The sequence below is a fragment of the Malurus melanocephalus genome, unplaced genomic scaffold (assembly GCF_030028575.1).
Source record: "Malurus melanocephalus ecotype Western Australia unplaced genomic scaffold, MMel_1.1 scaffold_226, whole genome shotgun sequence".
Lineage (NCBI taxonomy): Eukaryota > Metazoa > Chordata > Aves > Passeriformes > Maluridae > Malurus > Malurus melanocephalus.
The window spans coordinates 755,862-782,883 of record NW_026623458.1 but is presented as its reverse complement, the minus strand read 5'-3'; the positions used below and the strand labels follow the sequence as shown (position 1 = coordinate 782,883).

Genomic DNA, 27,022 nt, shown 5'->3' with positions numbered 1-27,022 from the left:
GCAAATGCTGCTAGTCATAAATGTAGATGAAGTCTTTAATTTATGGTATAATGAACTGAATATTCAAAAGACAAAACATCCAAACGCTTGGGGTTTTTGTTTGTAAAAAGGCAGAAAGTCACTTCTTTGTTTATGCATTAATTTTGTTAAAGTGCAATAAGCTGGCAATTATCTGTTACTCTAGTCAAGGTCAGTCACTGTTAATGATTCAATCTAATGGATCAAAGGCAAAAGGCTAATGAAAATATTTGCCAACTTTGTCAAAGAAAACTTTGTTAAAATATACATGGTATCTGACAACAAGGTCTTTAAGAGTTGGTTTCTTCTTGTAAGTCCTAAAACAGGAGTGCAGTCCTCCAGCCATTCAATGATTCATGGATTAATTATCATGCCCACAAAGGCAATGCCCACRGGGAGAAGTATCAGAAATAAAACAGACAGCAGCATGGAGCAGTCAGTAGAAGGTCCTGATGCCACCTACTGTAAGCAAAAGCCCCTTGGACTCTCCAAAGGTCTTTGGGGAAACGAACATTTTCATCAGGATATCTTGGCATTTTTTCAGAAACAGATCTGCTTTATAGCCTACTATCTCAACTTTCATTGAAAARTTGATACAGTTTGGCACTGATCCCAGAACTTAGTGCTATCTGGATCCTAAGTACCTGTCATCTTCTCCTTCCTGGCCAACAATTGAAAATGGCCAAACAAAGTGCTTGCGAATTAATTCATGTAACATTCTAGTAAGTCTTTCAATGAAATGCTTGAATATGTTTGGGAAGTGGGGCAGGAGAGAAGAGGCAGGTGTTTAATCCTGCTTAACTGTGAAAAAAAAGCAGTTACCTACTGTCACATGACAGAATATAAATACAGGGAAGACACTGGGAAGCAATGAACTGAAACTAGCAACAGTCAAATTCGGAGAAAGGGCCTTGAACAGCCCAGCTTTTCACAAGTTATTCATAATTTCAGGACCATTTTTTAAAATGCTGYTGTTGTGCACACACATAAGCTGAAGTTTTCATTCACTGCCACCCAAGTGCTTTCAGGTAAAATATGTTCTGTTGTAGATGAGGAGGTTTGCAACTTCTGAATGTTTTTGTAAGCAATTCATGCAACTAGAACACACATGAGGAGATGGGACACTGCACAGATCCAAGTGCACGACTTGACTGACATTTAAAGGCACTCTATTTTCATGTTAAGGCAAGCCTGTCAAACGCTGCACAAAAAAAGCATCAGAATTCTAAGAATTGCCTCAGCCAGGCCAGTACTGCCATTGCTGGGATAGCTAATTCCTGCTTAAACTTCCTGAGACTTCTCAGGTAATAAGGAAATGAAGGGAAATACGTAACAACATCCACCAGAACATTGCACCAGGAGTGACTGTGACACACCATCTGAGCTCTGCCACATGACAAAAACAGAAGCAATCAGATTTTCTGTGATCATGAGTCAGCCAAGGGGGAGAAAAGCAGATTGAGGCAATATTGTTTCAATTACATCCTCCCTTGAGTCATAAATGGTCATCTGCCACTTCTATATTTCTGGTCACAGGTCATCATGTCCATCCCATTGCTAACACAGATTGCATACTCTGTCATACCATGTTTGAAAACAATTTGAATAGTTTTATATTCATTAAATTCTTACASGGGAAGTCCTGATCTTTAGAAAATAATTACAGGCAGATAAAGACCTTTTTCTTTTCTTTCTTTTTTCCCCCCCCAGTCGCTAAGCGATTATTTGGAGGATCTCTGGGCTTTTGACAACAAAGAATCCAGAGATGGGGACTTCATAAGCAGTTTAGCCATGTGCTCCACCATGATTTCATTCATGGGTGTCCTTGAGACACTTYGAAAAAAGTAGGTTATTTCTGCTAAATGGAAATTTTGCTTGAAAAAGTTAAATAGTGAAGTAAAAAAGAAAAGGGATTTGCTAGCTAAAATAGSTTACTGAGATCTCAAGCTCAAAAGATATTACCACCAGCTTCTGCCCATTGTGGCAAAAGCTGAATCTTGATCTGCACCAAGAGTTTGATCTCTTGAAAAGAGGTCACCACAAAGAATGATCCTCTGAGCTACTAAAAGGTCATTCTTACAGTATTCTTAAAYGGTAATTACTTGAGAAGAGTAGAAGTGACACTGGAGTTAAAAGGGCCAGATACCATAATTTGGAAAAAGGTGACACTGTCTACTCCAGGCCAGTTCCAGAACTAGATCTGTAGGCTACAGAAACACAGTGCTGACAAAACACACTCAAAAAAAAACCAACGAAAAACCAACTAAAAACCCCAAACAAACAAAAAAACCAAACAAAAACCAAAAGCAAAACAAAAAAAAACCAAAAAAACAAATGAAACCAAAAAACAAAAAGCCCCCCAACCAAACAGAAAACCACACAAAAAGCCCAAACAAAAAACTTCTCTGTTCAAAACACTTCTACGCTTCTCAACCCCCTCCAAAAACCTAGATGAAATAAACCCCCCAAAACCAACAGGCTGAGGCTGTTGCATGTTGCAAGGTACATGCAGTTTGAATAACAGGATCTGAGCTTCTGTTATTCCTGTGGCCTTTTGTGAACACTTTACAGCCACCTCTCTAAAGGAGACCTATAAGGAAACAAATTAATAATTTTCCCCCAGGCTCCTGGATGTGGGCATTCTTTTAAAAAATKATTCTCAGCTTCTGAGGCAACAAGCTGATAGCTGTCAAATCTCAGTCTAGTATGTTAAAACCTTTCCTGRTAAACATACTTCTACCTTGGAGCATATGTTTGGGATTAGCGTGTTGTTCCCACCCATTTTATCAGGCAAAACAGAAAGATGTTTTATCAGGAGACAAGAATAACYGAATTTACAATGTAAAATTTTTATATCCTTTACCAAGCACAGCAAGTGCCAATGTGCCCACAGATACATTATTTCACAAAACTGAGTCCACAAGAAAAAGTAAGGTAACTGAGAAATTACGTTATATATAAACAATTTCATAAAATCATATACAGTATATCTACTGGATTTTAGAACTTGCAATGATATAAGTTAGYTCACTTTACCAATAATTTTAATACAGATTTTCCTTAATGTCCTTTACTCACCAATATGATGTTTCATAAGCATTTAAGAGCTGGTCTACTCAGGAAAGATTTTTCTTTGAATTTTTCTTAAAATAGGTGCATTTGGGCTTCAAGTTTTTGTTGCCTCTATATTTATTGTGCTGTAGTTGATCAAATGCTTGAACTGAAAATTCACATTCACCTAGCTTCAATTATAAGGTGTGCACCAGTTCTTTTTTAAAATGACAGCATCTCTCCTGGACTGAGATTTTCTTTCTCCCCCTCACAGCCTGAACAAGTTCATCTCAGTTTAACCACTGAGCTCAGTGTTGCACACTTTATTTACCTTGTAGGCTGCACACTCATATCCAAACCAAACCTACTGCAAGCTAAAACGCATATAAAGGCCTTTTTTGATATTTTTTTTTGCTTACAGAGTGTTAACACCAATGTGGATTTGGTTTTTGTTACTGCTGTTAATGAAGAACACAGAGCACTTCAATTTTCAAGCAGTTTCTAAAGACTGCAAAGGATCTAGAATACAATGGTATTTCAGCTATACTAGCAAGCAGATAAACCTGAAATTGTGGAGGYCAAACAGGTTCTGATTTAATTACTGTGGTACTCCATAGATATTGAGAAAACATAATATTTTTTTTCTCTCCCCACATCTGCAGTTTGGAAAATACTCAATAATCCCAAATCAAAGGCCAATTTGGTAAAAAAGSACAGCAGTACCAGTTTGCAACTACAAGCTAAAAATCATTATTGCAGCACCCTTTGAAGTAGTTTRGAAGTATCATGCGACAGATCTGTAACAGTCGTTACCTCACACAAATTAGTGCAGCTTTTTATACTGTTATAATTTGCTTTCATCCATGTTGGCTTGTAGGCAAAAAACAACTACCAGGATGATCACAATAGCATGCACTTATCCATACCGGCCTTTGGGCCCAGATCAAAGCTGATGAGCCTAAAATTCCTGATGGCTTCATGCACCAGGGGCTAGCTAAAGAACCACACTGCTGCTGTCAGTCCTCCAAACCAGGTCCAGCTCACTAGCATGTTTTTGCAAATAAAGTTCTGGAGAGCAAGAGGTTTCCCACACCTGTTGTATATGGACTAAAAGACTTTTCCTAAAGATTCTCGTATCAGACCTTTTCTACTCATCAAGAATGCATAKCAAATTGCATATAGTAGGAACTTTGGGAACATTTACATGGAGAAACCTGGAAAAGGCCTGGTGCCAGAACTTTTAGGGGAAAAGCTCACTGTTTTATGAATTAAAACACAAAGCTTTTGCTCACCTAAACACCACAGGATCTAAATGGCAATGTAGTACAAAATGTAATATTGTAAGACTTGATCTTTGCTTCCTTGGCTTTTCAGAAGCTTTTCTAGACATTGAGGCATTTTCSGCTGAAGAAGAATGATCAGTGAACATTTGGAAGACAGAAAGGAGAGCAGAGGTGTTTAATCACAAGCTGGAGCCTGCTCAAAGGCAAGGACTGGCAAGCTTTCAAGAACCATGCACCAGACATTCCCCYTTTCTTCCTCCAACTTAGAAAGATGAAGCATATTGGGAAATGTTGTTTTCMAAAGAGCCAAGCTGTTGCCAACTTGCTAATTTCTCTGTTTTTCATGTATCTGAGAYTGAGGGAAATTCTGTGCTCACATTTTACGAGCCAAGATAGAATAGAAACTTCATGACAGTGCAATGAATGAAACAAATACAATGTCTGATATACCGTTTGCTTACTTCAATTTTATTACAAATGGCTCTTTGCAGGGAGACCTCCACTTCTTTTCCTTCCAGTGAACTCCAGATTGTAACTAAAATGGCTGTTTTGGCACAACAAGATAGTGCAATTAGAAAGAACTAAAATGGGACACAAAACCTAATGTGACGGCCGGAGAAATTTTCMTAAGGGGTTCAGAAATGTGAAATGGGACCATATGCGTTCCCTCATCTTGGGGTGGAAAACATGGTGAGACTGCCTGTGGTTCACAGCCTGCTCAGCTTTCAGTGTGYTCCTGCTTTAGTTTGGGCWCAATGTTCACTAATCCWASAGTGCTTCTCTGCCACATTCAGCTCAGCTCTACACAGCTGAAGAATGAAAGGCTACAGGCCTGGATTGCTTTAGGATGTTCCACATRAGCAAAGTGAAACAGTTCTCCAGCATGTTTTGCAGCTTTTCCTTCACGTCCAATGGTCTTTTCCTTTAYGTCCCTTTCTCTTTCAAACTTTTCCATTTGATCCCTTGACAATGTTCTGAGCATGTCACACACGCCTTTGCTCTCGAGCTTGTCTTGCAACACAAACTTCCTTCTTCTGGGCACTTTGCCTGCAGCTGGGATCCCTTCACAAGGCTAGAGATGAAGGATGTTTGCCTTCTCTTTCCTCAGGTTCATGAAACGGTTAGTAACATCCCTTCCTCTGTGAGCTGTGCCATGCAAGATGCTAGGAGAACAGAGAAATCAAAGGAAAAATTATTAATCTAGTAAGTGTTATTAAAGCTCTAGTTCCTCATATTTTCCATCCCATTGTTCAACTCTYAAATTGCAATCCTGTATTCTCCTCCCAGACAAAGATAAGCTCAAATGTCAGGGTTTTTTTCATTCCAATTGAGCTGCTGTCCCATATTGTAGCAGTCCTTTTTAACAAACCCACAGGTAACCACACGTTTTTCTACAGAAAAGGCCACTTTTAAAATTCAGCTAGATTAATACTTCCACAATTATGTTTTTAAAAAGCAGGGAAGTATTAGTAAAGAAAGGCAAAAAAGATAACTGGAAAAGGTATGGACAGTGCTATATGCTCATCCAGTAACATCTGAGCTGCTTCTGGAAAGGCAATACTACATACACAGATGTTTAGGGAACTGTATGACTAMCATATATATTACATATGAACACCAGCTGATAATGATAAACCATTTTCAAAATGAACATAATTTTGCAGGCATAATGCATTTTTTGTTTAACAAAGAAGTGTACAGTRAAGCAAAAAAGCAAAGGAGAAAGTTAGAAACCTTTTACAGCTTCTGCAATTACAAACTTTTATACACTTGGGAAAAGCTCCTAAACAGAAACTAGCAAGTGTATTTAAATGATAACATTTTTATAAATGTGAAATAAAAAACCTCAAGGCATTAACTAGCTTTAGTCTCAAGTTTTTTCTTTGTTTTCACTTCACAAAARTTAAGACTGCCTGAAGTAGTGCATGTATCAACTAATCCACATGGTTGTTAACTTCATAAACTGGCATGAATGGACCAATGTGAGGCAAAGGCAATTGAAAAGCAGGACAATTTAGAATATCAGGATTAGGACTACATAGTGCCTTTGACATCTGCTTGTGTTTAATACAATAGATAAGAACAAGTTGGTCATCAATTAGTAATTCTAGTCCAGTTACAATTTTGGCTGTACCATGACAAAGCAGCCTTGTCCACAATCTGCTGTGCTAATATCCATGGGATCTGAAGGCAATATCCACTACCTTCAAGGACTACTTTTGAATTTACCTAAATCTGCACMAAGTAGTACAAATAAGAACATAATCTCTGTACTCACCAAGTGAGGTTTCCTCTGCAGGGTTATCAATCTGTTTTCCTGGGAGGCATCATATTTGATTTTCCATGAAATAGTCTTGTTTGTCCAGACAATTTATCTTCTTGTTAAGAGTCCAGAGGTGTCTGCGCAGCTTTCAGTGTTTTCCTGCTTTAGTTTGGGCACAATGTTCACTAATCCAAGAGTGCTTCTCTGCCACATTCAGCTCAACTCCACACAGCACATTCCTCGGAATGGTTTTCTGAAGGCTTCTCTATCTGATGTTCTTAATAAATATGGATCAGATTCCTTGAGTGTGATATAYATYCCTGAGTTACTCTTCTCAGGAGATTGGTTCAGCTACCTAATGGTGGATGATGRCATTGATCSCTTTGYTACTGGGAACATAATYTAAATATGGTCTCTTATCTCCTCATGAGAGAGGGTCCAGAATCTTAGYTGGAAATACAGGGGATGGTCAGTTTTAGATGTCCACTTTTACAAAACCTGGAGCTGCAGCAAACAGATACTACTGTTTGATAATAACCCAACACAAACAGGAAGAAGACAGCTGGTCTGGAGGATACTAAAGCAGTGTATGTGGCAAAGCTACTAAAGCAGTATTATGAAACTGGAACTGGCACCTGTTCACATCAGCCTTAATGTGGATTATTCTGAAACCTGAGATATCAAAATTGTAGTTTGATAACCAACTAAAAGAATTCGTGAGGATATAATTTTGGGTTATATTAATTTTAAGTATAAAAATCTTTCCAGTTTAGACCAGGTCTAAGACATCATGTAGAAGAAATCAGTTTAACAAGTAATACCCCAAGTCTACAGTCAGTTACACACACATTTAACTTAGGCTCATTGCTAATTTAGAGAAATGATGTGAATGAAAACATTCACTTCTTTTAAGTTAAGCATAGGTGGATATACTCGCATGACAAGCCACATTACAAAAACGCAGAGTTGCAAAGCAGTATTTTGAGTGTTTCTAAGCAAAGTACTGAAATGTTATGTTATTAAATAGCAGGAATAAGGTTCATACCCAACAGAATCTGAGGGGGGCACTGAGGGGTATGATCCAGATGCTGGGGTGGTCTCTCCTAAGGAGGCCTCCTCCGGTGGTATGGGGTGATGTTCAAAGAACTTGGAGACAAACAGCAAACTGTGAGGCAAGAACAAAACAAAAACAACCTAACTTGTGCAAAACCCAGAAGTTTCACAATATAATACTCAAAGACTACAAAAAAAGACCCCARACCCCAAAACKTCATTGATTAAATTCTAAATTTTAAAGTAATGATTACAGTAATACACTAAATCTGCAAGATTTGTTAAAAGTATTATTTACTTCACAAAGGATCAAAAGATCATGCTTTAAATATAAACTTTGTGGAAATTAACTTTTTAATCTTTTAGTTCAAATTGGAAACATCTGGTTCTTTAAGAATGCACAACTTATATCTATGAGTACATAAATTTACACCCTGAGCACAAACTCCAGAGGTGCCAATGGAAACAAAATAAGCTGAAACTGAATTCATTCTTGGGGAGAAAAATAGCATGTGAAATTATTCCTTATATAAAATCCTATTTAAAAGACTTAATAGCCTCTGCTGAAACTAATCAAATTGAACAGAGCTGGTTTACACCAGATCCTAAATCTACATCAAAGACTTACACAAAYAGATCAGTAACTCAATCCAAGAACACTGGACTGTCAGGGACATTCTCTTTTATGTTTCTCACCTAGGCATTAATCTTGATAGCAGATTTATTTTCAATTATTGTAAAACCAACTGCAATTTCACTATAATCAACTAGGGTCTCTAACATTTTTTCAGATTGCAGAGAAGAAACACACAGCCAAAATTTTAAACAGGGCCCTAGCGATCACATAATAAAGAACCAGTTTTGATTAGTAATAACAACTGTGAACAATGAGAAGTCTGTCTGATACAGTCAAGTGCTCAGCAACCYTATTCACGCTTCAAAAAAAAGCACTTCATCAACCAGCAAAGAAATATGAACTGGTTGTCTGAGCTAGCACAGGAGTATGAATTAAGCAGTCTCACAAGAACAGTTGAATTATTTTTTTTTCAGGCACCTCCTCTGACTTCCTGAATTACAGATTTAATACAAGAAATCACTGACAGCTGTACACTTATTAAAAGGCTCAACTTGAAAATCAATTGTGATTACTTACTCAAGTTGGTCATAATTAACACACATCAGTGGCACTTCTGTACTACAGCGCTGGTGAAATTTGTAGCCACAGGTCTGGCACCGGAATCCCTGGAAAAGCAGCTTTCGACAGAAGTCGCAGAACGCTAACGTGAAGAACGTTTTTCGTACCTACATTGTCAAAAATAATCCCARTTACATGGAGTTCTCCTGTAAGCCCAAGATAGGTTTTTTGCTTTTACCTCCCTCAAGTGTGCTCACAAGCCTCTTGGGTGATGCTGGAGCTACAGTTTTATGTATCGAACATCTTKACATAAAAGATTGTCTCCTTTCTGAAATAGTTTTCATGCATTAAAACTTGCTTGCAACTGTTTCTTGGAATTAATTCATCACTTCACTAGCAGTAAGAAAAAGGGCAACAAACCTGAAGCAAAATGTCACTATTATGCTAGACAAATTTGGATACAACTTATAGACAAAAGCTGCTGAAATATTATTTTATACTCAAATTTTTCCAGAAGCCAAAGAACATTTYTATCTAACACTCACAGGACTGGAAATGCACACTGGCTTATATATAGGGCTTCAATGTATGGTTACACACATAGTTGTAATTTTGATTACTGAAGCTCAGAAACATTCAGAATCACAGAAGGGTGATCATGTATTATCTCCAAATTATAGGGGGGGAATGATTTAGTTAATTTCCAAATTTAGCAATACCTAGCAAAAAAACAAATTCTTATTTCTATTATTACATGTACTAATCAGAATTTCAGAAGGATATAAAAAAACATTAAGCCTACTGGATTTCACCTAACTAGCCATAGCCCAAAGAGCTTGTTTGACCTAAATAGGCTGAATCAGCTCTCAGAATTTTGCTGTGTTTTAAACTGAAACAGAAGGTATGTCTTCCCAATGTGACAAACATTATTTCCAGGATTTTGTATGTAGCTGGAAACATTCAGACAGATTCTGTTTAGCAGCTTCCATTTACTTGGTGCCTTATCAGGTCAAAACATTTTTGTGCACTACATCATTGATGATGTCAGCACTGCTCTGGGAATAGTTAGTTCATTAGTTAATTGCTGCTGCAGAGCCAGCAGGGAGGCCCAGAATACATTTTATAGATACAGCAATACAAAAATAGTAGATTATTATTACAGCTCTGCAATGCAGTGCTGATTTAAACCCCCTACATTTATAGATTTTAGAGGGTGTATTCCAACCAAACATGAAAGCTTTAAGGGTGATCAAGTACTCTAACATCACTTATTTCAAATACAATTCTAGCTAATTCACTTCAGCTACTGTGATCAAAAACTTCTTTTGCAACTCCCACCACATCCCACAGATGCAAAATAATCCAAGTTGGTAATTTGGATTTGAAAGTACAAAGTTGATGTAACCCCACTGAACATCTCACGAAACCCAGTACATACGAAATTGTGTGTTGTGAGTGGCACATTCTCCAAAACTTCCACATGCAACTCCTCTCCYGTGAGCCAGGAAATGTCTGTGTCCCAGCCAATTGGCTTCTTCTCTCTAAAGTGCAAATAAGCCTCTCATTAGCATCAGCACACAAGCCCTTGCATGTCTSTTGCCAAAATTGTAAGATCAGCTAAAAAGTTACACTGTGGGAGGCTGCTACCCAGTCTAACTGCAGAAAACTTTAGCAGCAAGACCTCAGGCTCATTACATAGCAAACAAAGCACATCTTCTCTGGACAAACTGCATGAAGGAAATGCACTTTTTCAACCAGCTCCAATAGTGGCCAATTTCTTGTTTCCAATGTGGCAGGTGCCTTTTTGATCAAATAAAGTGTTTGGAAGTACCTGTTGTCTAACAGTTCCACAGAGATGGTTAATTGTGTACATGAAGATAATGTACAAATTTTGAGGGCTGAAAACCCTTTTTTCCTCCCAAGGGAACTCTGTCTTCAGTTAAGAATGCATTATAGCCAAATGAAACAAAATGAAGAAGCTAACACAACCCATTTAATACTTGTTTGATTACTATGAGTTTGATTAATGAGTGTTTTGCCATACTCTCATTTGATTCAATATCATGCCTGAGCCTTTTCCTAGGAGTCTGCCATTCTTTTCAACATGTCTGTGATGTGCCAATTGTTTAGTACAAACTATCATGTAATTCTGAACTTTGCTAACAACTTCTGGATAGAACTCGCCATCCTGGGTAGCTCCAGTAAGAGATTCYAAGAGCAAAAAAAGCATCCCACACAAACCATACCCATCTTGTATTCTGTAAACAGCACAGCATTCTGGAATAAGACCTCTCATCATCAGCGCTTTTTTTAGGCTGTCTCGGACTGTCACTCCACATCTTGCTGGAACCTAGAGGCCAAATACAAAAGATATGAGTTAAAACCATTTCCAATTTATCCCCCAAACTGATGCGAACATTTTTACTCTCAAATGCTAAAACCCACTCTTCAGGATGCTTTACAGAATTGCAGGTCAGAGTTTTTCAAAAACCTTTTTTGTACTGTGGAAAATTTTATTGCTGATTAGTACATAAGGAAAAGAGCTCAGCTGGAAGAGGGAACAAGCTCCACACTTGTATTAACATTTGGAATGAAATCTTCACTCAATTCCAAAASTGACTTTCCAACTTTTCTCAGCTGGAAGAAACTGGAGACACAGTGCACAGATAGCTAAAACTACATRCAGATTTAATCTTACAGGCTGGCCTGAACATAAGGGGGGAAACATGCCAAGTGAAATTAAGTGAGGGAACTAACTTGGACTGCACTCAAAAAAACATTACCATAAAATGTAAATATTTTATTTTCTACTTCTAAAACAGAAGATAAGCATGCAAACAAGTAAAAGGAAACAGTCATCTGAGTCAGGCAGACCATCACCTCACACTTTAACCTATATTTGTAACTCTACAGATCCTTCTAATATGAAAAACACATTCCTCTCTTCTGTTTCCTTGCTTGAATAATTTAGAGAACTAACAGGATGGGAAGAATGAAGGAGCACATTAAAACTAGCCTAACACAGAACTGCAAATAATGCAAAGGTATTTTCCTCATCTGTATTTGAATTGTGGGCATATCTTACACAAGTAAGTAGATCATCCCTAGGTATACCTGTGATTTAACCCTGCATAGTGTCAAGCCATAAAAAAAAGAAAGATACATGATCTGGTGATTAAGTGTAGTAGATAATAGTCAACTTAACTATTTTTAGAACTCAGTAGTGAAAATATGTAAGACTTCAGGCACTGTACACACTGGGACATCTCCTATAATCACAGACAATACCTTGAAGACAAAGCTGAAGGAAAACCCACAAACTTAACAAACCTGAGAAGTCTGTCTGAACACCTGGAACTCAATTGTAGCTTGCAAGTGGCTTAAGCCAGAGCACTCAGTGGCCACAAGCAGTCTTTAATCAGCTTCAACTGGCTTTGGATCAGAGCCTGGTTTTTGTTCCTTGTGTTTAAATTTCCATGCTTATTTAGGGGCTCTATGTCCTACTTAAGCATGACAGTGAAAAGTAGCAGCCTGTTTCAAGTAGCTTTGTGAACACCACTTGAGGTTACACTACATATTGCATTTCTGTAACTCAAACATATGCTCTTTAAGAGGACACAAATTAAAGGAATATTTTGTTTCCCCATCTTCTTCCCATTAAGATGAAAGTGCTTCCTTAYAGGATATTCGTGCATTTCATCTGTGCATACATTTTAAAAAAGAGAATTTTTCTTAATTCCTTGAAAATAACACCCTATAGCATATTATTTRACAATCTTGCTATTCAGCCTTATGTGACTTTGGTTTACATGTTGCCTTCTTTTTTAATGCATCTTTTTGTTACTCTAAGTAACTTCTTCCCATCACAGAAGTTAACACCATGGCATTCAATCCCATGTAGGTCACTCCTCCAGCATAAAACATCCTCAATTGTTATTAATACCCATCACTGGTATTAAGAGAAAGCCTGTGAGCACCTATTATCATTAATATGGTCAACAACATTCCCTTGTAAACCAGCCCTCTGTTGCTTAGGTCTCTTCCAAATAAATTGTTCACATCAAAACCAGCTGCTCTGGGGTTGTTCTGTAACCTCCTGCTCCCAAGCTCTGGAAACATGGTTAGCATAACCAGAACCTGGTCTGTAAACTGAGAAGTCACCAGTCCCAGTGGGGGTCTTGGAACAGACCCCCAGTAAATGTCCAGTCTAGATTATGATTGTTGTATTGATACAGCAAAACATGTATTAGAGGTTTGTCTTGATGTGCAGAGGTGATTAGGAATTATAAGTGAAATTGTATTACAAATTCTGTGTTTTGCTAATTATAAATTGCACAATATTGATTCTGCTTGTAGAACTCACGTGCCATTCTAATAATATATTCTGTGCTATACTAATCATTATATCTTGTTAAGAAAATAACTCTTCAATTGTCCTTATGATTTAGTGCCATCATAATCCTGCCAAAGACCCCTGAAAGAACCTTCCGGTCCCTTCAGTGCCCTTCTCCCTGCTTCCAACACATATTTACAAACAGAGAATAAATATTTTTAAGAATCTGRTTAAAACCTCTGAGGATTTCAGGGGTGTGCTCCACCCTCCCACACACATTAGATCCAATCAAGAGCCATTTTGACGGAGGCAGCAAGTGTTCTTCAGCTCAAGGCTATTTTTCCTCTAAATATAGCTCCTGCTGGATTGAGGTTGAGTCCCCACCGATAATTCAGGTCTACCTTTCCAGCAACCTCAGTCACTTCACCACTGAATGGTGGTATCCAAGTGGGAGAAGAAGCTGAAATACTAAAAAGGTAGCAGACCAATGATGGGGACAAAAAGAGGAATGAAAAGAGCTGGGAAAGACTTGGGGCATGAAGGAGAAATGGAAGGAGAGGGTCAGGACAAATTTTAAAAACTGATCAGGGAAAATGTGTATACTGGGAGAGGGAATTGCTGTCAGCAGGTTGGTGGGAATCAAACAGGAGAGAGCGAGGACAGAATGAAGAGCTGAAGCTGAGAGCAGGAAAAAAAGATGTGATGAACCACTTTGTAGGGAGAACTGTTTGCCAATACTYGGGGAAGTACTGGAAGTACATCCTGAAGAGGAAGCCTTCATGCTGTGATTAGGAAAAAAGGTGACTTGTTTTGGACAAGGAGCATCAGGGGCAAGGAAGTGCCTAAGAGCCGGAACAGAACCCAGCACAGAGGTTCTAGCAGAAAATTCCAAGGCAGTAAGAATTAAAAAAAAAAAAAAGTAAGGAAAATCTTGACCTGTGTGAGGGAGCAGAACAGAACRAGGAGGAAAAATCAAGCAGTAGGAAGATGACTAACATTAAAGAAGAGATAAGCAGTCTTGTGGTTGCTGGAAAACATTTTCCTTGCTCCAGCACTGATCCTCCATAAATGATGACAACATCCTCCAGTAACTCATGAAGCAAAGAAATGCATCAGGAACCTAAATGCTATTAATTAATTACACTGGTATATTTTTTTCCTTTTAATTTTCTCAAAAACAAGATTTATGAAGTTAACAGGGCTTCTTTTAAGAGAACAATGAAATTGGAAATGCAAACTCTCAAYATTTGGGAAGTATCAGAATGAAGGTTACCTACAGTAATGAACGTGCAATAGGACTATGAAAAACACACATTAAACATCCTGCTCACTTATTTGCTATTCCTAAGTATTATTTTCCCAAGTCCCYTTCATCAAAATCCAAGCCATATTGATGCAGCTTGCAATTAGAAACATGGGTAGAACATTTGTTCTCTTCACTGCCATTTGCATCAAGATTCAGCTAAAYCCAGAGARCAGTTTTTATTACTTTCAAAACCCACCATGATCTTGAATCAGCATCACATTTAGAACATTCTCTTACAGAACTCCTGARCAGACAAACATAAGGCCAAATTAAAAGAACTTAGTGCTAGAATAAGTCCCTGTAGTATTGATTAATCATTTTCCCAGACTGGTACAGCAYGGTCTATCACCATCTGTGCATGTAGCCCTTCAGCCCCCTCCTTCAGTCCCTATTAGCACCTGCTGTWAAGCAGAAATCTCACCCTACAAAGCATTCCCTCTGAAACCTCTTTTTGCCCCCATCTTCTTTTTAACTCCAAATTATGGTAAAGTTAAAGAAAAGCCCCACTCCAAGAAAGTGATTTGGAGACCAATGCAGTCTTACGAAAAACAAAAAAAACCCAAACCAATTCTTTTTTTTTTTCCCAGAGACTCTGGGAAAAGAGACTGCTGCTGACTCTGAAGCAGGAGTTTTGGAACAGTTTCTTCCTCCCCACCAGGCACAGGGAGGGTGTGTGGCCCCACAGCCTGGGAGGGGAACAGGAGCATGGTGCAGCCCCCATGTGCCTGCCAGGAACTGGCAGCTCCAGCACAGCAGGAAGGCACCAAGGCAACTTTATCAATTCCATCAAGAGCTTTGCCAGGATTCCCACAGAGCGTTTTAACTGAATCACATCAGCATTTTYAGACAAAATCAGTTCCCAAGGAGAAAATTTCTCATCTACTCCAAAATACGCAGCAAAATACTCTTATGCCTGCAATCCAGCACACTGAACTAAGTTTGCATTTTATTGAAACATAGCACATTTCATATTATTTAAAATCCATTTTGTTGGCATCCATCCATTATCTTTTGATCCCTCTGTTTTATAACTAAGAGAATCCAAATATGTTTCACAATGGTTACCACCTAGAAATCCATGTTATTACTGAGCTAGGGGGTGTACTTCCAAATTGTGATTGTTAAGGGCTTTCTTTTTAGGTTACTTATATACCTAAGATTTGTAGATCAGAAAAAGTTTAGGTTTTTATAGCAATTAGAAAGTCGATTCAGCAAGAAACTTTAAAAAGTGAAGAGCATGAAACAGTGTGGGCTATATAACACTAAGAAACAGTACAGAAGCTGCCAACACAGACTSCAAGGTGTGTTCAGTGTGTAGCTTAATAACATACCAGAGAAAATAATTTACTTAAGTATCCTAAATTAGGCAAGYAGTAATTCAGGGAGACACCAAAACACATGCTCAAGTTTGCAAATGTTAAGCCCCAAAGAAAAAAAACTGAGAATTATTCCAGATTGCAAAAATACTCAGAGCAGTTTTACTACCTGGACAGATTAAAYTGAACAACAGCCCTTAATGTCCTCATTTCTTTTACTCACCTGCACTATTTCTAGGGACAGAAAGTATTTGTAAGAATATTATTGATATATATTGAGCACTGCAGCCACAAGTATTTAAGCAATGCATAATAAATAATTTATTTCTGTAAATCAGGTCATTCCCGATWCAGTAAGAAATTCAGGGCTACGTCCCTAAATAACTCTTACATCACTTTTCTAATATCAGACTAGAAACTGGCATTGTCTCAGTAAGTTAAAAATGCTTCCTTACACCAGTGCAGTTTCCAATATTTTAGAGCAATAAACTGACTGAGAAGCACTTCAAAAAAACAAAGCAAAGGTATTCCCTGAAAGTGGATAGGCTGGTCAGCCCTGAATATCCAGTATTATACCTCTCAAAACTAATTAGCTGGCTTTATTTTTCCCTCAGCCTACCACTGTAGTTCAGCTCACCTGAGCCAAGTATAATGTATGTATGGTATGTAAGGTATGTATAATATACCTTAGAGCTTCAGAGCAATTCCAAATCATTCTGCAGATCACTGTGTACAATAGTGGAAACGGGCCAAGTGGAATGGATTTGAAATATCACTTCAAAGTATTTATTTGCTTACCATAACATATACACCCTGAAAGATTATGCCTTTCCCCCTCCATACCTACAGGACTAAAAWATTTCAGCCACGTGTTCCCAGAATTCAACGTGTTGGGAGAAAGGCTAAACTATACTTTYGCCAAATAATTAGTTTGGCCTTCCAACATGCCAGGTTCTCTGGTAAAATCCAAACACGAGATCCATATTTAATTTCTCATCTTACCTACAGAGGACAAATATTTAACCAAATCAGTTAGCCACTTCTTACAGCACTAACAGATAAAATAACCCTCTTTGTAGCAAAAAGGACAAAAGATGGCACTGAACATCACATCCTCTASAAAACAAAGAACACAGCTTTCAGAAACAGCTGTTCTGGATATCAGGACATGAAGCTCTGTCCAGCTTCCCAGAGAAAGCAGCAAGAAAATACATTCTTAATGAAGCATATTAGTAAGACAAATGAGAGGTAGTTTCATTGCATTAAATCACATTTCCACGGGAAATTGAACAGAATTTACCCATTTTACAAAGCTGTTACCATTCAATCAAACGGATTCCATTTAACTTGCAAAGACATGGATTACCAGCACCCACTGGCACCTCCAATGCAATGAAGTGTATTCGCTTGTACGACACAACAGACTGATTTATGTCAGCGCAGAAATATTTTCTCAGGAATATACCATCACTTAACCACACTGGATAAAATCTCTTGTGCCTGATCAATGGCCTCCACACATAATTTTTCAAGCTTTTGAGAGACAGATCCCAAAATGTGTTTAGAAGAGCATCGATCATTTTAAAGTGGACAGCAGAGAGCAGATCATCTTCAAATTTTGGTTAGGGTRAAAAACAGTGGCAGAAATTGCAAAGGCTGACAGTGACCTCCTAGCAAAATAAAGTTTGGAAAACATRGCTTTAGACTTCAGACTTTAGAGAAATGCTCATCTAGAAGAATATCCGTAACTACCATGTGGGCATGAAACACCAGGGCCTTGTGGTTTCTGTTYAAGAGGCAAAGTCAGCTGGCTGCTCTCCAAACCAAAACCCAAATGCATTAGAAATTTAAGGTACAAAATAGTATAAATAAATCTTTGTAGTAGGTCAGACCCAGAGTCTACTTTTGTAGATTCCTGTCTCAGCTGATCACACTTCAAGTGCTTTGAAGGCAGCGTGGGGGCAAGGAACTACAGCAGAAGGGCTAAAATTCACATCCTTCTCTAAACTGTTGCAACTGAGCCTAAAACCAAATGTATACTTTTACCTTCAGGTAGTTTGTACATTCTCTCCAAATATTAAAACTCTTGCTGGCTAGTTTGCTTAGACAACACAAGAAGCATGAATTTAAGTATGACTTACTAGACATGGAATGAAAACATTTATTATGATTATTTTCAGTTTTGTGACTTGCATTCCATTTCACTGAGTGCCTGCTTAGCACATCATGAGGTAAAGGAAGCATGATCCAAACAGTACTTTTTTTCTATCATTCATTACTTTCTACAGCCAGACTTTCCATCTCATAAGGAATCACTAAACACTCCTTACTTGAGTAAAAAACAGCAATCAATGTCACATGGGACATTCCACATGACAAGCCATCAGTTTTATAATGGCAAGTTTTCAATATTGTTTCACTTTGCAATCTGAGACAGTATGTCAATAACACTGTAGTACATTAAATTATTCTCTTTTCAACACATATGCCTTTGAATTTATCCAGCATTTGAGGGTAGCCTGTGGTGAGTTATCCCTGGCARGCAGCTAAGCACCACCCAGCTGGTTGCTCACTCCTTCCTCAGCAGTAGAGGAGAAGATAATTGGAAGGACAAAAGAAAAAAAACTTCTGAGGAAAGATAAAACACAATTTAATAAGTGACAGAATAAATTTTCTTAGTGATACAGAATATCAAGTGAAGATTACTTGAAAGCAAACTATCATTTGCTTCATGCCACCAATCTGTTAATAAGATGCATAAAATTCCAAAATATTCAGATACATTCAGCAACCAACCATTGGCACAGGCTAAAAATAAACTCAATTTCTGCTGCATGTTTGATATAACATGGGAGGTTTTAATTGTATTTTTGATTAGAAAAACCTAATCATGTGAAACCAGGTGTGTAATTAAAAGCAAGAAACTGGTTTATTCAGCTGCCTGAACATCTCTTCTCTGAATTTTCCTTACACTTTACAGGTCAAACTGGTAGGGCGGCTTGAATGGTTACAGAAATCCAGTGCTTACTACTCACTAAGCTTGAGGCACAAACTCACAGTACAAACTCCAGAAAGCAAGATGCAAATCTGAAGTCAAAAGAACTGAATCAAGCTCCAGATTTAAAAACAGAAGATTTGAAGGATACCAATTGTGCATGCATGATGAATTAATTTATTCTAAGAATTTACATAGAATAAAAATAGCTTATTCTTTTAGTCTTCATGACTGCAGAGAGGATCAGATGATTGCCTGCCTAATTAAAAGGCAGATGTACTAATAAACCAAGGTGTGACAAGAGTGAGACACTTAAGAATTGTCCCCATGCACAKCATTTGTAATCCTGTTTAGTTCCTTTAACTCTTAAAAATACAAATTGTCACTTCTAAAAACTCAGTCTCACATTAACATTTTGAGAACTTCCATTAACTTTCCCGTGCATGTGTAACGGTGAGACACATACCAACACAAAACCAAATGGAAAAGCTTTACTGGGCCAGATTCATGCTGAGTTTTTACACAAAGCACCTCTAATTACTCTTAAACTTCAAAATAAAGCAAAACAAAGAACAATCAAAACTCACACGTTTTGTTGTTGAACACAGAAGAAAGAGTAATGTTTTTTTGTTACCCAAAGTATTACTTTCTGTTTAGAAAGTACCATGGAAATTTTTTGACCATGTGGTTGATGATAACACACAATGATTTTGCAGGCAAGAATTTGTAGGCAATTGAAGCATTTGGAGGTGTCTTGCTATCAAGCTTTCCCAAAGCACGTATGGCATCTATTTTTTTTTTTTTTTTGGTCCCCCTTCACTGTCCTCACTCAGATCACTAYAGACAGAAATGGAATTCAAACTGACCAAATCCACCCCTTGCTCATTCTGACAGAAAGAGAGTAGGCACTGGGGTTGTGAGATGATCCTTTATAAACACCACTGGGGAGAGCAGTGGAAGCTCCATTACCACCTCCACAGCCACTCCACCAAGAAGGCCAGAAGACACGAAGGGAACATTTCCTCTGGAAGCTGGTAATGTGCAGAAAGCAGCCTTTCAAATGCCCATAATTTCTTACACTTCAATGCGGTTTTCCTGTACCTTTCCCTGCTCCTTGCTTTCAGACTGTTTTTCCCCCACTCAAAGTACTTGTCCAGAAGTGATTTCTTGGGTAWTCAAAATCATTCAGGGCTGTTTTTCAGCAAGTTGTATGATCTTGTTCCTTAAGAACTTGAATTAGAAGCCCCCTTACTGCATTCTCTTCTTTCCTAGAACTCCCTCCTCCTTTCCTTTTACTAGGCATTCACTACATCAAAATCCTCCTAATACTGATTCTCTGCCCAGTTAAGACCAGTTTTAGCTACTTGTTTTTACACCAGGCCTTGCATAAAATGGCTTTTCTCAGAAGTCTTTCTTTCACTCAGTATAAAGCAGCATGTGGCAGATTTAAAGAACAACACAGAACATGATTACTCACACCAATATAACCAAGCCCATGGAATTCCTCACCACAAGACACAAATTTYTAGTACCCGCAGCATGCATTTAATGGAGGCTGAACAAAGGGTTTCCAAATAGAAAACACTTAAACTAATAAAATTCCTGAGTGACAAATAGCTCAAATTTGGAAGACAACTCATGGAAAATATCATACATGCCTGACCTATTCTTGTGCTCTTCCATTGTGACAGAGAGATACTCCAGATATGTCCACAAAATGTTTATTCTACTCCAGGTTTCAGAAAGCTTTCCTGCAAGGGACCAGCCTCAACCGACAGAACACAGGAAAACTGTCTAAAAATTCTTACTAGACCCTTAAGGTCTACAGTGAGCAAGCAATCTAATTCGAGAAATCCCTAAAGAATTTTAACTATTTTGTCAACTTCCACAGAGCRAAAGTTGGAACTGTTTTTGCAATTGGAAATGCAATTAATCTACCTGTTAAAAATTGATGTGCAAAAGATACTTTACCCAGGCCCTTAAGAATAAAAAAAAAACCAAAAAACCAAAAAAACACACAACTCCAAGCGATCCCACAAAGTGCTTAACTCCTGYCCTATATGCAAATATCATATTCCTGTATTTTTTACACTAACAGAAAGYTTTTTATGTTCATTGCTTGGAACTCGTTCAGTTCATTTTAAGCTTTTTTACTGTCTTCCTCTTACATAAACCTTAAATTATTCTACTGAGTTCTTCACCAATCTTTGCCCCATACCTCTGGATCAGTTTTTAAATCACCATTCTCCTTAAATTACCGTCTCTTCTCAATAACCAGCTATATGTTTACTTCTGTTCATTTGCATGAGCGCTGCCTTCTGTCTCTTTTCCCTCTCTGYATGCACCTTCAACCACAAAATTTGGAAAAAAAAATCCTAATCCACAACACAACTAAGAACTGCCCAAGGCTGTGWTCCCTGTTGGATCCATGCATTCTCAGAAATCACACCAGTAAATAGTATAACTTGCTTTTATGCCAACACACTATCAAGTTCCATTCCAGATTACCTCCCTTCCACCCAAACCATGTCTTAGCATTTAACACAATCTCTCAGACTTCCAGCAGGAGACCAGAGTTCTTATACTTTCCTTCCACGTCCGAAAGCTCCCCCTGAATTAGCAGATTTTTTACAATGCACACCASAGACATTTAGATTGCTAACCCAAACAAGCTTTAAACTAGTATTTCCCTAAAATCYGCCACTGTTTCAATAACCCTCATCAACTTGTTCTACAAAACTTTTCAYCTCAGGTAGACTTCTACCATCTTACATTTTTATGATTTCAGCATCCTCCTTTCTGGCCTAGAACAAAACAGAACAAACTCACCCTCACCGACTTAACCTGGTCATGTATGTGTGGAATGCTTCTCCAAGTATGTGTGACTTGCCAGCTGAACCAAACCACTAAGGAAAGAAGTATACATGTTTATCTCTCTGTGTTATTTGGGATAAAATTCCCCCGGCACAGAGAAGAAAAAACAAAAACAATCTGTTGTTTCTTCTAGGAGGTTGCTCAGAGAAAGAAACTTCTCTTCATCCCTTTCCARGCCAAGGAAAATAATCGTTTATTTCTGACACTACTTATTCACTGATTCCCCTCCAGCTAGGCAAGCCAACTATTTGGTTTTGCTTTCAAAAAAAAAAAAAAAAGTTACTTTAGAACCCTGCCCTGTAGTAAATTGAATCAAAATGCTCACTTCAAATGATCAGCAGCAGTGGGCTCTGCCGCAGAGCAGCCAGGCTTTCAGGCAAGCACCTTTACAAAAGGTTTGTCCAAGGCTCTGCCCCTTGTTATGACACACACAAAGAAACTTCCCATCAGCTACACTACCTCTGTACCACAATTACACTAAACAACATGGTCTCCTTTCTTTGTACTCCATCAGCTTCCTTAAATTMGATTTTGAACTGGAGTCAGCTCCAACAGATGTATTTGCTTGATCCTACACAAACAATAATGTACGTAGACAACTCTCAACTAACAAGGCAGTTGCTAGTCAAAAATGCAAGATATGTGTGCAACTCCCCCCCATTTCCTGCATTTTTAGCAACTCTAAACAAATAGCAGAAGGCTGTTGTAGTATTTGGGACTGCTTCAGAGTGATCAAAGATAAATAACGAGGTTGGCTCTCCATTACCAACTCAATTCCAGTCACTTTAAGTCAGCTTAAGAAATGTCATGGCATTCCCAGACAAAAATAAACAGACTCCTTAGGATTTGAAAACATTTCTCCCTCCCACCAAGTGAATCTGTGATTGGAAGCAGAGACTGAAATTATTACTGTGATATTAACATGATTTTCTTTCAGAAGTAGCTATTAATTGAAAGCAATTAAGGTTGAGGGGAGAAGATTGCTGCAACACTGTGACTGTAACAGCATCTCTCCTTTCCCTGCTACCTGCTCAATGCAAAACACATCAGCCTCACTGTAACAGCCATATGGAACGGGAACTAGGGCAGGGGGAAGGCTTTGATGGCAGGTACCATGTATTTTCACAAGGAATCTCCTTCCTGCTTCAACCCATCACAAGTTGCCCTGTATGCCTGAACACCCTGAATTACCATCAGCTACATAAACAAATGGCTCAGTTAATGGGCACCAGYGAGACACAACCGTCAGCTTTTAAAGCCASAAGTTATGAAGGAACACAAACGTGTGCCACACTTCTCTATGCACTGAAAGAATGAAGGAGGCAAGCTCAGCGCTCACTGAAAAATGCTGGATGCTTTTTCAGGATAGTAACCTAGCATAAGACTATTAGCCATTAAAACTGCACTGTAAATCACAGAATCTTATATTGTGGCACCCAAAACTGCACAGAGAACCCAAGCWGAGGCCACACCTGAGTAGAGGAGGACAATCACCTCTCTCAACTAGCTAGTGATGCTATGCTTGATGGACCCCAGGATTCAGTAAGCTGCTGCAGCTCCTTCTGAACTCAGCTTCTGGCATTTCCTTAGTTTCCAAGAGACTACGTGTATGATCAATAAATACTGCATACAAACTAATTACATTACCAGTCATCATAGAAAAAATTCCTGACTTTCTCAATAACATGAGCACTGGTTCAAGTTTCAGAGAAATGAATTTCAGCTCCAAGGCCAATAACCCCCACACTCAACAKTTCCTATAACCACCATTTCTCAGCTCTAAACCAGAGATAATTTACTCTTAGGCAAAAGAAAAAAGTTCAACTTGGTAACACAGCAGCAGTGTGTAAACCTGAAATAAAAAGAACTGAAGCAAGCTGGAAATTGGCAGCAGAGCTGGACGTTTTAGCAAATAGGGTTCAGCCTCCAGCAGAAAGCTGGGGATAAAAGCAAGAGCCTCTCCCCGACTACCCCCAAGTTAAACCACATTTGCCTCCCATAGCCAGGAAAGAACATCAAGATTCAGCGCTGGGAAAAAAAAAAAACCCCAACCCAGGATTGAAGAGGAGGTAAAAGAGGAGAGATAAAGAAGCAGAACAAGAGTATTGCAGGTGAGGGGGAAAGAGTAAGAGTAGAATTACACAATGTGGGTTAGAGGACAGGAGAACACATAGGAGAGACAAAGAAGGTAATGCACAGAACACTGCAGGAAATTATGTGCTGTGATCCTTTACAGGAAAGAAACAAAACCAACTTGTGAGTCCCATGACATGGGCTGCAGCTCCAATAGCCAGACAGGTGAGACAGAACACATGAAGAAACCAGAGTCCCTCCAAAATCCAGTACCTTCTTTCCAGATTTCAATCTGTGAGTAGCGCTATGTGCTTAGACTTTCCTCAACAGGCAGACAACAGAATCACCTGGCTTTACACTGTATATTCTGCACTGTGGTCACAGCCTACATTAAACTGCCATTCTCTAGGTCAAAACCCAAATATTAYTTTCCATCTTCAGCAGTATCTTGAACAATTAAGCAGTATTTTTAAAAAAATCAGGTGAAAACAACTGCCCTCCATTGCTGTTCCCACTGTAAGTCTCTTTTGCTCAGAGGGGTGGGGGAAGAATGGAAGGAAAGTGGCAGGGAAAGGGTGAGGACACGTTCCAATGCTCAGCAATACTCAGTTCATGTTTTCTTCTTTTTACCAGCAACTCAATTTCAACAGGCAGTCARTCCAGAGATAGCTGACACCTGACTGACTGCTGCAAAATGTCCTGGTTTGACACAGACACTTGCTGTCCGTTCATTTCCCACGTTCTCTGGAAGCACAGCTCCCCTGCTAAATTCAGATTATGCACCACCTTGCAAAACAGAATCTATACTATGGCTTGTCAATAATTTCATGTATCACAGTTTGCAGTATATTATTCTAAAGCACATATYAAGGCTCTTCAGTTGGCAGCTCTTAACTGATAAAAAAATGCCTTCTCTAGCAGATAATTTAACAGCCAGCAGAAAGTCAACTATTCTTCTATGAGTTCAGAAATCACTGTAACAATGTCAAAACTGATAAACACCACGTTTCAAGCAACACTTCTTGACCCCCCTAACAGCAACTATATCCCTCCCCCAGCCAGTTCTCTACACAAGGCCTGAGAGCATCACAGGCATCCCTGTCTCCCCACAGCATCCCTGTCTCCCCACAGCATCCCTGTCTCCCCACAGCATCCCTGTCTCCCCACAGCATCCCTGTCTCCCCACAGCATCCCTGTCTCCCCACAAACACACACCACAGTGAGTGGGGAAGGAGGAAAAAAAAAAAACCCAAGAGAAGAAAACCCCAAGCAATTCTACAGAGCTCTTCTTAGCTGCAACAGGCTGGTTCTTGCTCTAAAGCATTCAATGCTTCTAGGAACTTTGACAACAGTGAAAACACTTCCTYCATCTTGTCCCGTTAAACTTATCAATAATTTTGTGTAATACAAGAAATATAGATTACTGTACCTTCCCAACTATTGTAAAATGGTAAATTACTATTTATCTGATAAAGCTGGTTTGAGAAAAAATATTTCTTGAGGTATTATCATAGTTATAAAACTCCTGAAATTGCRTATTATTGCTACAATGGACTTTTTTGGTGTTACTCCTGTCAGAAACACTCAACAGATCAAAACAACTGGGTGTTGTAGACCACAGTGATCATGACACTTCTCTGACCTCTTCACAGTATTTTTTCAGCTCTTAAATTAACTTTTCTRTACAGAGGGAGAGAGGTACGGGAAATACTGAGGTTACAAATATGTGAATACAAACTGACTCACCACAGTCCTTTGCTTGTTGGGCAGGAAGACTCTAACAATAGGCTTCTGTGGAGACTTAGGGTTATTCCGTGACATATCAGCAGGGTTTTGATAAACTGAAAGGGATGAAGGTGCTACAGAGAGGCTAGAGGAGGAAGATGATGCAACTGTGTCTGTTGAAGCTGAACTGGAGACAGAGAAATCAGTTCCATTGCCCATGGATTCCAGTAACTGCTGTTCCCTCTGTTGAAGAGCATCGAGCTTGCTGGTGTATTCTTCATAGGCCTGTGAAGGAGAGCAGCTGCTTTAATCATGCTGTAGCCTCAGCCAAAATCAGAAATCTAAATTCAGAACAAACATGAAACAAAACACTTCTAAACTAAAACCAATTTCCCAGAAATATGAACAAAATGGTCTGATCACATTTTTCAGTGAAGAAATGGCTTTCACTACATCATTTTAAACCTTCTGAATCAACAAGCAACTTTTTAAAGAATTAGATGAAGAAATGGAGAAATCATAAGTTACACTTTCAAAGCACCAGCACTGAAGATTCTAGTTCACAATCAATTAAAAATAAGACAGAATTCTTTAACTAATATTCTCAGCTGCATTGCTGAATTACTGTGCTACAGATAAATTTATTGTTCTGTTGGAATGACAGTTAAATACCTCTAATGAAATAATTAAGAGAAAGTTCCAATCCACTTTTTATCACCTGTATCTGACAACTAACCTAACTCACTGTTCACCATCCTTCACCTCTGGCACTATCCTTTCATATAAAATGGCAGAAAAAACGTTTTTCAGAACACAACAGTTTGCCCTGTTTCAAAGCCATCCGTAAATGTGTAAAAGTAATCCTCGAAAAGTTTTTTAACATTTTTATAAGATCAATTTGATTTTGCAGTATGTTTATGTAAAACCTGGTAACACAGATCACGTTTCTTAACCAAAAAAAAAGAATCAGTAATATTAATTATAGCCAAGGTCTATAATACAAATATATAATCAGTCTATATTTTCCTTTAAAGTGCTACCCACAACAGCGTCACATGAAAATTTTGATCTGCATCCAAGTACTAGAACCATTTATTCAGTATTAAAATTAGCAGAATCCCTTAAAAAACTGAATCAGTTAAGCAACCTGTGTTTCACACTACAGAGGCATCTCAGTGTTAACCAAGTTTAGACTTTTCAGAAAACAAGAAATAGAGATCTTTCAAACCTAACATCTAAGCAGTAGGGAATAGAATTTTCTACTTTTCTCTACAGCAAGACCAAGATCCATACCAGTATGCATAAATTCTTCAATGATATTTTCAAGTATATTTATAAAAAAGAAAAATGCTTTTCAGTTCTATTTTTAAAAATTACTTTTTCTTTTGCTTTCCTAGTTTTTTGTTCATAACATGTTGCTAATTAAAGTTACAGGAGAACTGAACAAAATACCTGCAGTGTCTCCATGTAGAAAAAGACAAATAAAGTTAAGAGCAAAAATAACCAGCATTCAGTAGKGCAGACACAAGTACTCCATTTTATTAGGAATTTATTTCTCCAGGTTAAATGCGCAGGCTCATCTAATCCAAACTGGTTT

At 38.4% G+C, this 27,022-nt stretch overlaps 1 protein-coding gene across 1 annotated transcript in view; it reads right to left on the bottom strand.

Moving 5' to 3' along the window:
* The window catches only part of BRAF (B-Raf proto-oncogene, serine/threonine kinase), a 75,648-nt gene that overhangs the window by 23,186 nt on the left and 25,440 nt on the right, over window positions 1-27,022 (bottom strand). Inside the window, exons 3-7 of the mRNA XM_057374489.1 lie at window positions 25,447-25,710; window positions 11,050-11,153; window positions 10,242-10,344; window positions 8,822-8,970; window positions 7,661-7,780 (exon numbers count right to left, since the gene is read on the bottom strand). Coding sequence (XP_057230472.1) covers window positions 7,661-7,780; window positions 8,822-8,970; window positions 10,242-10,344; window positions 11,050-11,153; window positions 25,447-25,710 — 740 coding nt within the window. The remainder of the gene's footprint in view (window positions 1-7,660; window positions 7,781-8,821; window positions 8,971-10,241; window positions 10,345-11,049; window positions 11,154-25,446; window positions 25,711-27,022) is intronic.